The sequence below is a fragment of the Camelus ferus genome, chromosome 8, assembly GCF_009834535.1.
Source record: "Camelus ferus isolate YT-003-E chromosome 8, BCGSAC_Cfer_1.0, whole genome shotgun sequence".
In the NCBI taxonomy this organism is placed as follows: domain Eukaryota; kingdom Metazoa; phylum Chordata; class Mammalia; order Artiodactyla; family Camelidae; genus Camelus; species Camelus ferus.
In genome coordinates, this window is record NC_045703.1 from 44,727,352 (window position 1) to 44,738,735 (window position 11,384).

Below are 11,384 nucleotides of genomic sequence, written 5' to 3' on the forward strand. Positions count from 1 at the left end.
GCAAGGTTGTAGAGCATTAATACTCTGCCAGCTTGGACCTCATTCAAATTATATTGAGGCAGTTTGTGATTCTTTGATTCATTATCTGTAGTTAGAGTATCCCTATCTTTTAGCAAAGGAAGTCGTATTTATACATTAGCATATGCATACACATAGGAAAAGGAAGCACAAACCTATTACAAGATGCTCTAAGCCTTGTAGAATCTGAAACTTTTAATGTTATACATGTCATTTTTATTTGACTAAATATGATGTATCTTAACTATGAGCATATTAAATGGATTTCATTATGTCAAATGGTATTTTCAGTGTGAATAAGGGTGAAACAAAATGAGGACACTTTTGGGGGGGGCTGTTGTGGGCTTCTGTTTTATTTTGTTGGCAGTAATATATGGTTCTGTGATTACTGGAATTTTTTCTGGTGATGTCATATGGGGAAAGTTATCATTTATTCTTCTTTAACGTTTTACTGGATCTTTAGAGTTTTATAAAACAAGTGCTTACTACTTAATAGCTAGCATTTCCCCCTTTGTTTCTTTTATTGATCTAAACCAAATCTATAGGATCAAGGTTATTGAGACAGACTGCCTGTGCCTCCTTCAAGAGATCACTGCTACACTCCACACTTTTTCAGTACATAAAATATGGACAAAACTGCAACATGTGGAGGCTGAAGAATCCATTGAAGACTTTTGGCAATAGTACCTTAAAGATATTTCAAAAATAATTGTGCTTCATTGCTTCATCTGTGCCATTACATATAACGAGGGTTTTAAAAAGACCAAATACAGCTCTCTGATTTCCATTTAATGGAAGAAGTAATAAAGTTTAATTGTATACTTGAGCACGGGGCATCATTTCCAGTACATCTGATCAATAATTCATCGATTGCCTTTGGCTCAAAGTAATATTTGAAAGAAAATGCAGCCAGTGGGAGCTTATCTGGCCCAAGTTTCATCATCTCTATTAATTATGCTTTTCCTGAATTTGGATCATTAGGCTACCAAAGTGACAGCAGATGGCGAGCAAACTGGACAGGATGCTGAGAGGACCAACACGAGAGCAAACTCCTTAGGAGAATTCATTAAGGACCTTGCCCAGGATGCAGAAGGTATTAGAAAAGTCAGTTTAATCATTATTTCTCCCAACAGAAAAATAAAGGGATTACACGAGACTGGAATTTATGTAGTAAGAGATGCCATCTCTAAATTTGAGAGTTGGATTTTTAAAAGCATTTTGATCTGGATATTGAAAGGCATTATTAGCTGAGAATCTACAGCCTACCGTGTTAAATTAGTGACAACAGTTAGTGAATTAGAAATTATGAGTACAGAATAAAAGTAAATTAGATGCATTCCTTCAGGAACACTCTGATTCTTGAGGAAAGGTGAGTATGATCAAATTCGATTATATTGGTTAATGGGCAACTTACGCTCTGCTATTGTGCTGTTTTTATATTTAAAACTTAAAGATTTTTTATTTTTTAACACGGTTAATTTTATCATTCTCCTCAGCACATTAAAGCAGCACTTTAATTTCTCAAAATAACCTTTAAATACTTGGTACTGGTTTTTAATGAACATCTGTTGCTTGGGATTTGGATGTGCTACCTTACCAGAAGCTGTACAGCATTTAGTCCACAATTCTCTAGGAGTTAGTTCTTGGCATCTACGAATCTGATTCGAGAATCAAAGCGGAAGCTAGTTTTGGGCAAGAGCCCAGATTAAGAAACTCAAAGAAAACAGACGATGCTTAAAAAAACAAACAAACAAGCCTCAAAAACAAAACAAAACAACAAAACATTAATTCTTAAATATCTATTAATATATAACAAAAATGCATGCATGTCAAGAAAGTAGGAAAAATGTTTTCCTTTTACTTTAGAAAAATAAAACATTTTTAACTGTTCTACAATGTTACTCATTTTAGATATTTTGCTTGGTTATATAGCCAAATATTATCAGGACATGAGATAACTTTCAAGGCAGATCCTGGCAGGTAATTCTTAGGAATCACTGGCTAAGAAGAGGCAAAAACTTCCAAAGATTCCCCACAGCAGGCAGCAACAGAGTTCTAATCTGAGGCTTAATCTCAGGCAAAACACGTGAGAATCTGACACAGATGTTACTCCTACCAAAAGGTTCTCTTGCGGTTTGTCCTCTGCTAGATGAAGTTGTTGTGCTTTCCCTGATTTTATTTTCCAATGTTATTTGAAAGTGTTATTTTCTAATGTTATTTGAAAGTGCCTACCATACCACCACCCACCACACATACACAAAATTCCAAAGCACATACAGCAGGTTCCCTCCACCTGGATCCCTGAATCCCTGAATCCCTGAAGACATTAGTCAGTACTCCAGGAACTTTCCTTTTCCTTCCAGTCTCAAACACTAACACCCAGCAGTCTATCCTAGAAACTCAATTTGATCATTTCAATCAAACGTTGATACATAAGAATAAATGCTAATACTCGTTTTCAATAGACCCCCGTATCAGCCCAGCTTACTTCTCTACAATACACCCCTCACCTCCCAGTTTGTGTGCTCCACAAAGGCACCAGCAGGGGGCAGAGTGGAAATGCTTGGCTCGCCACCCACAATCTATCAATCAAAGAAAAAGGGTTATGTATCATCAAAGGTGTCTCCCATTCCTTAAATCGTGCATCAGTCAGGTGGTCTGGTTGTGTCTGTCCAGATGGGGCACCTTTTTATTCACATGGAGTGCTGTGTGGGGTAGCTGTGATCCTTTACCGCAGGGAAATGTGAACACTACTCTCTTTTCCCAGCAGATACTAGCATAAATGATAACAAAATGGTAACCACAGCCCTTTGTAAAAGAACTTTGACAGAATTAATCCAACTGTTAAAATTTCATGAAAATTAAAATTTGAATATGCCAGAGTTAAACTAAATCCTCCCTAAGTTTAGACGTACTACAAGGCTTGGACATTTAGGGGATTTCTTTTTTTTTTTTTTAAGAAGAGAAACTCACCAGAAGCTTTAAGGGAGTTATGCAACATATTTATACCATTTTTTTCTCTCCCAAAACCATAATAATGGTGGATAATCATCAGTGCTTCTAGTTTTTATTAGTGGTAATAAATTGCTGTAGGAGAAGTGAATGCTTCAACCTGGCATTTGTCTATTTCAGTTTTATTTTTAGATAAATGAAATACTTTATTCATCCTACATTTCATTATAAGTCATGGTCTCTTTCTAGATAATCAACTGCTATTAATCTGAGGCATTCTTATGTCACTATAATTTTATAAATTCTACAGTGCTATAACTCCTTATTAGATCACAAATAAACTATATTTTATGCCATGTACTATTAGAATAAATGAATGACCATACATAAGCCCATTAGTTTATGTCTGGAATATACTAGGACTAAAGAAATGCTGGATGCCCTTCTTTCCTGCTCCTCAGTTCACAATATTTGTCATTCATGATAAACTTAACCATTAGAGGATTTTTTTCAAGTTCAGTATATAAAACAGCTTTGCTTCTCCTGAGGAATTAATGTATGTGACCACAAGAAAAACAGTGAGGCTATATCTCACATTTCTTCCTTCCTCAATACCACCTAGGTACAGGACCTATCTATATTTGATCAAATTTCAAAAAATGTCTCTTATCGAAGCTCATTTATGTATTCATTTAATAATGGAAAAACATATAGCTTTGGCAGGTTGGGAAGTGGGGTTTATTCCTTTCACTTAAAAAAAAATGTGAATGCAAGTGATGTCAGTGGTTACTTATATGCTACAATTGGTTAAAATCAACTGTACAAGCAGGCATGCATTCAGACCAAAGTATGGGGCTATGTCATAGATAGAGCCAAATCTCCTACTGCCTTTCTTGAAATCTAAAAAGTAGAAACCTTTTTAAATTTAATCATCAGCATTTTGCAGTGGCTCCCACATAGTCTGCTGGATCAAGGAGCTTTCAAGTCAACAGTCCATGGTCACTACGGTTCCTTAACAAAAATGACATGACCTAGGTGTTACCTTACTCATGGTAGTGGTGAAATTTTGAGAAGGTTCTTTGGCACATGCCAAGGTATGACTATTAAGTGGTCAACTAGAAAGAGACATCCTCACCAACTTCTAGGAATAGCACGGGAGCAATAATTTCTACCACAGGGCTAGGAATGGCCATATTTGTTCTCTGAAACACCTGATTCAAACTGCTCTGCAGATTAAACTATGGCTATCAGAAGTAACAGGTTGATGGCAGCAATTTTCTAACCAAAGACATTTATCATAAGAAAAGAATTAGAAAGACGCGTTTGGGGAAGGGTAGAAATGGTGATCGAAACTCCATTTCTAACAGCAGTTCCTTCTACTAGCCCAGCGCTTCTCAAGCTCTAGTGCGCATCAGAAGATCTTGGAGGGCTTGTTAAAACAGAAATTGCTGGTCCACGCCTCCGAATTTTTGACCTAGTAGGTCTGTGGTGGGACCTGAGAATCTGCATTTCTAAGGAGTTCCTAGGTGATCTGATGCTGCTCTTTTGGGGATCACACTTCAGAACCACTGTACTAACTCACCGTGTCACACCCACCGCAGCTGGTCTACTTAGCCTCACTATGTGCACTTGTTTCAGAAGCTCTGTTCACACCATCCTTGGAACATCTCTGACCACTTAATCAGAAAAATTTCTCCAAGAATAGAAATGAGTTTTGAAAATTCTTTAGGTCTTAAAGAGGTCTTAGACAACAGCCTGGAATGGTAGAAAATGTCTCTTGACCAAGTCAGAGCCCTCATTCTGGCAATTTTCATAGGTAATGTTATAGGAATGAGCATTCAGCTGACAAAAGAGTTAAAAAAAAACTTCTCTCTTCAACTCACTAAATTAATGCTCCATAGAACACACTTCAGGAAAACTTGGGCTGAAACTAATGGTAGAACTGTGTACATGTTTGAACTCACCAATATTTCAAACTTTTGACATAGAATTCTTTTTTCGAATGAAATCTTGCATAAAACACCAACTTATAAAACAGATTCTTGGCAGAATAAACATCATTTGTAGAATACCTGAAGCTCCTGGAGAATCCTAAGATTCCAAAGAGCACGGTTTGAAACCCCATTTAGTGCATAATAAACACAGACTCTTAGGATAGCTGTTATTGCTGGAAGGTGTCTGTGAGCCCTAATCTGTAATGCTTGGCCCTCGACCAGGACTCCTTTCCTCATTCCTTTACACAAATGAGCACAGAACTGTGTGGAAGTGCGAGGGCAGGTTCATTTTCAGAGATCTCATAACTGATGGTACTTCTCTACTCAGTATTTTAAAATCAGATATGATTGTGTCTTATCAGCAATGCAGACCTTGCATTTTCAGCTTGCAAGTGTTAGGCTACATGTCTTGTTTTTCACCTCTTACCTGAAAAGGGTTTGAGCCACTTCTTTATTTCTTCCTTTTAAGGTGGAAACACTGTGCTTTAATTACCATGTTCCCTACCACCAACAAAAGAAATATAATATGGAGAAATATGTCATGTTTTCCATTTTGTTATGGATTGTTGTATAAACTGCCTCTCTGCTTCCCAGCAGAAATGCCCATGAAAAACGACATTTCTCTTGGAGATGGTAGAGAAGAGCAGATGCTGAGTGCCATTTTTGCATGTGGCATTTTGTTTACTAATTTGCAAAATTTGTTTTACCCCCTGCAGCTGTAAATGAAAAAGCTGTAAAACTAAATGAAACTCTAGGAACTCAAGACAAGGCCTTTGAGAGAAATTTGCAAGAGCTTCAGAATGAGATTGATCGGATGATGACAGAATTGAGGAGGAAAAATCTAGACACACAAAAGGAAGTTGCTGAAGATGAGTTGGTGTGAGTGGATGCTCTGTTATTTTTTCATTTGATAAACCGAGCTTTTCAAATTGCTCATAGTTTTCTAAACTTTCTGTCACATAGATCAGTAGGAGATACTCTGTTTGCTGTTTATTTTTCATTTACTTAGTTATAATATATCTTGCTCTAAAATGGATCAAAGGCATGTTTATACGTATATGTAAATAATCAAGCAAATGATCTTTTCTGGTGCTATCCCTTCTGCAATTAGGCTAATGGGCTTGCTTCATTAATTTCCTATATTAGGGACTTTAAAACTATCAATTGTTTTTGTTTTAATAAAAATGTATTTGGATAAAGAAAGTTATGAATTTAGCAGGCCATCTTATATAATTTGTCATCTTAAGAAATGTCAAATAAGAGTTGTCAAAAATACATGCCTAATACTAAGAAAGAAAGGTCGGGAATTTGAGGTTGGGAATAATGATAATGATTTTACTAATGCCAATGAGTTGCTGTGACTGAGTAAAAAACTACATTTTTACATTCATAGGCAGCTAACTTCAAAATGGTGGTGTTATTAATATTTAAATAATATATACTAAACCAGCAACATCAGCAACACTTGAGAACTTGTTAGAAATACAAATTATCAGACCGACTAATCAGAAACTTTTGGGATGGGGCCCAGCAATCTGTTTTGACAAATGCTTCAGGGGATTATGATGAGAACTACTGTTTCTCAAGTATTTAGCCTTCCTTAAAGGGCTCAGATATTATCACTTTAGGAAAACCATTAAGTTAAATCCAGGGAACTCCCAGAACACTCAGTTCAAACAAAAAGAAAAGTAGATCAAAATTATATTATACTATCATGTCAATAACATGAAGTTATACTCTCTGGTTCTAACCAAACATATCAATATTCATATCTTACATTCAAAGTAACAGAGAAAATATCTCATTATGGTAAATCAGGTAGCTTTTATTTTGGGCTTATAAAGTAAATTATAAACTCATTTCATCAGCCAGAATATGAGAATAACATGAGATCCTTTCCAAATGAAAATGTTGTATTACTAATAAATTTAGAATATGTGGATTTGTGTGTGTGTGTGCTTTAATTTTAATTGTAAATGGTCTTGCCACTTTTCAGCTATCAGTTTTCAGCTTGGTTTAGCACAGTCACTCTGCTTTAAATCCTGTCTTATTTTTCCAGACTTTTAATGTTAGCATCTCTTTGTAACACTGTTTAATACCAATAAACCCTGAGGCCGTGACAAGGGCTTATTGTCTGTTTTTGGTCTGGGCCATTTATAGAGCTGCAGAAGGCCTTCTGAAGAAAGTGAAGAAGCTGTTTGGAGAGTCCCGAGGGAAAAATGAAGAAATGGAGAAGGATCTCCGGGAGAAACTGGCTGACTACAAAAGCAAGGTTGATGATGCTTGGGACCTGTTGAGAGAAGCCACAGATAAAATCAGAGAAGCTAATCTCTTATCTGCAGCAAACCAGAAAAACATGACTGCTTTGGAGGTGAGTCTCAGAGGCTCTTTCATCCAAAACTAGGAATGTGGAGTGGGGGTTTGACATGGCCGAGTAAGTCGAGTTGATGCACATTTAGTCAATGAAGTATGATGACTCTGAAAGGAGACGACTAAGAAGCAGAACAAGGAATGATCCTGTTTTTGTTTTTTAGTTAATGATCATTGCCCATAGAATCAAATAAAATTTAGATAAACAATTTAAGATTTTTAATGACAGTGTGGTACCATGGAATGAGAGCTTTACTAGGGATCAGGGGTCCTTGTTCTAAATGACAACTGTGCTACTAACTAGAAGTACAAGCTTGGGCAAGTCAATTAAAGTCTCGAAGCATCCGTCTCCCAACCGTACAGTGAGTGCATGATTCTGCAGCATCTCTAGGGCTTCTTCAAGTACTAATACCAGGTGGTTTTACAATCCACTCAACCTAATCCACAAACCACGATTTAGACGTCTGGCTGCCATAAAATCACAGAAATGCCAGGGATTCTGTCACGAAATCTGGGCACGGAACAAATAGCTCACTGAGAGATCAGAGCTTGGGAGAATTTTGGTTCTCTTTTTCTTTGCAGTGTGTTCTGTGAAAATCATACTTTACAAGGGACTAACATGAACAGATCAAGTCTGAGTTATTCTTCCTTCCATTTCTTCAGACAAGAGATACTTCTCAAGAAATAGTAGACTCCCTTTATTTTAGAGTGCCAATGAAGCTAGAACTAAAGCAGATTCCTCCATCCATTCCTTTCTCCCTTCCTCCCTCTCTCTTTCCTTTCTCTTCTCTCTCCACCCTCTCTTTCTTTTGTTTCGTTCTTAATACTTAACATGGCAAACTGGTCACTTTTCCCGAGTGAATTCAGCACAAGATGGCACAAACCTGTATTTGGCGTTTGAAAAACAACAACTTTCTCCCCAGAAACAAACTCACCTTTGCTCTTTTCAAAGTATTTGACCCCAACAGATCTGAAAACAGTGGCAGACCTTTATCTCTTCTAACATAGAATTTCACCTTTAGCTATAACCGAACACTCTCTGGCATATATTATGCTCTCTAAACTGTTTGTGGAATTACAGTTGGATAAAAAGAATCTGGAGGGTCTTTTTTCTTATACACTCATTTCTTTCCATTTTCCTTTGGATTAAGAAGTAAGAGGATGGATTAATTTTTTAAAAGAATTTTTTTTCTGGGTCCCTCTGCTGGTACTTAGCCTTGTCATTTTGATAAAAGATTGAGGAGACTCACTGATATATCTAATCTTAACCAATTTGGAGTCTACTGACATGCCAGCAATATTAAAGAAAAAGCCCCGTCTTGTTAGGTAGGATGCTGGGCCGCTGTCATATCACAGGCAGCAGCATGAATCATCTTGCTCCGTGACACCCCGGTGGTGTGACTTACCCGGAGGTGCACTGCTCCATTTTATGGCAATGGTTTAAGAAATTAAAATTACCTGTGTGGGAAGTATAATAAGCATTCGGAAAGTATTTCAGGAAGAGTTATAGTAGCATAGTAAATGGTGCTTTTAGCTATTCCTTCATTGTAGTGATGTTTAAAACCAAGAGCCATCATTCTCGGGTACCCCTAGAGATGCCTGGAGCTTATGTAGTCACTACTGAAGTTTAAGTGGTCCTTTTTGTATTTTCACTTTGTATGTCATGCTTAACTAAAGGCTTATTTAAAACTTACTAGAATAAATAAACTGGCTAAATTAACATGAATAAGGCACAGCTTTATTTACGTTCGCTTGCCAAGGCTGATTAAAGTTGATTGCCAAGGTTGATGCTAGACTGGCCAATAAAGACCTCACCTGGAGAGTTTGCTAAACAGATGGATCACCTGGGCTCCCAACCAGAATCTGAGTTACCTGGTCTCGGGGGTGGCCCAGGGTCAGTATGATAAAACATCCCCTGGGTTAATCTGATGTGCATGGAGGTTTAAGAAGAACTGATACTTTATATCCATTTGATTGAGTAATTAGTTGTGTTCTAAATAAATGATTTCATTGAGCCTGTGCCCACAAAGTAGGTGATATAATAAGACTCAACATAATTTAAGAAAGCAAACACATGATTTTTATTATTAAAAACATTTATTGGGCCCCTACTAAGTTCAGGAAATGCACTAGACACAAAAACTGAATATACAAACACTGGTCCTCATGGTGAGGTCCTTGGAACAAGTGGCATTAACATCGTCTAGAAACTTGTTAAAAATGCTAATTCTCAGGTTCCACCCCAAATCTGTCAACTCAGAAACTGGGAGTAGGGCCCAGTAAACTTGTGTTTTTAAAATCCTACCCATGATTCAGATGCAGTCTTAAGTTTGAAAACCACTGATATAAAGAGCAAAACACCATCTCTGGTGACTTCAGGTGACTTGTATTTAGTGGGAGGGCCACACAAGTAAATTTGTCTCTACACTACAGTAGTTATCTTGGAGGTAAGCAAAGGAAGGGCATCTAAATCACCCCTGGATTTAGGAAGGGCTTCATAGAGAACCTGACACATATGCTAAGTCATGAAGGATAAGTTTTAATTAGTCAAAGTAGAAGAGGAAGAACATTCCAGAAACAGGGAAGGAAAAAAACCATGCAAACACATGCATAAAAAAATAAGTAACACATTTTGGAGAAAATTCAGTGGTTTGATAAGGTTGGAATGAAGACTGCTTGTGAACGAGTGAGAGAATAGAAAGATAGAGAGGGCCCAGACCTTGAGTTACGAGAGAGCTGCGTCTGAGACTAAGCTAAGGAATTTGGTTTTATCCTGAAAGCTATCAGAAGCAATTGAAATATTGGAACCATGGATTAAAATTACATTTGGAGACTTTGTGAGTGGTACCTGTAAACTCAAGGGTTGTTTTTGTATTGGAAAACAGTGTGAAAGAAGGCAAGGAAGACAGGCAGGAATAATATGCAGATGTCTGTTAGACACCTGCCATCTCAAGGTGCTTTTGGCAACCAGGGTGTTTGAAGTTGAATACGAATGATTCCTGGCCTCAATAGAACTTACAATTTCCTGAAAATTCAGGCATTTTAACCTTTGGTTGTATGTAATACTGTGACTAATCGGGGCTGGGAGACTCAGCAAAAGTTTACCAAAATGATGGTATCTTAGCAGAAATTCATAGAAATGATGGAGTGGCACCAGCAGAAACACAGCTTTGGAAATGTAATCTTAGGAAGTATCAAATACAGCAGTAACAGTCGTTCATAAGCTACATAAAAGTCTGTAGCAGAAGACAGCTCTAAAAATGGCCTTTGGAGCCAGATCATAGAAGGCTTTGAATACAGCTTTCTAGAACAGGACAGGGTTGGGAGGACATGTCCAGTGATGGAGGGAAGACAGACCGGGCCAAGGGGTAAAGAGAAGATTAGTGAATCAATTAAGCAAAGAAACGTACATTGAACAGTGTCTCCACACTTATCATTATAACCTTGAAAAGGAAGGATTTTGAAGAAAGTGAGCTGCTAGATAAACGGATAGACAGGAAAGTAGCTTTTGTACGTTCTTGATCCACCACCCAACACCCCCTTGCCCCCAACAAAAGATGTTGAAGTTACAAAGGTCTGGAATGAATTAAGATCTAATTAGAAGGTAAAAGTAGAAATATAACAACTATGATGTCCAAACAGAATCACTTAATTAACATTTCTGCTTGTGGTATAGACTTGGAGAATAATTCTCTCTGTACATGAGCCCTCTTTCTGCTCCTTAAATGCTCAAAGCTTCCTATCTTAAGTGTTTTATATCCTACATCATTCTCTACCCATTCCCTCTCTTTATTTTTTTAGCACTCATCATTACTTAGAGATATCTTATATGTTAATTTACTCATTCGTTCTTTCCCTTCAGACAAGCCCCAAGGAGCATGTCTTCTTGCCCACTGTATCCCCAGGGCCGAGACAAAACAGAAGGTTTCTTCTCAATGAATAAAGCACCATAAAGCAAACCCAAATAAATGTTATAATACTTTTATCAATATTTAGGAGCTCCAAATCTTCATCTTTCCTTGGTTCAAAGCTAGATTTTATCTGTGTCTA

The 11,384-nt window shown here is 37.3% G+C and overlaps 1 protein-coding gene across 2 annotated transcripts in view; it reads left to right on the forward strand.

Annotated features, from left to right (window-relative positions):
• The window catches only part of LAMA2 (laminin subunit alpha 2), a 516,055-nt gene that overhangs the window by 399,388 nt on the left and 105,283 nt on the right, over positions 1-11,384 (forward strand). For both annotated transcript variants that reach the window (XM_032484891.1, XM_032484892.1), the window contains exons 35-37: positions 1,000-1,111; positions 5,681-5,843; positions 7,125-7,335. In XM_032484891.1, the coding sequence (XP_032340782.1) occupies positions 1,000-1,111; positions 5,681-5,843; positions 7,125-7,335 (486 nt within the window). The remainder of the gene's footprint in view (positions 1-999; positions 1,112-5,680; positions 5,844-7,124; positions 7,336-11,384) is intronic.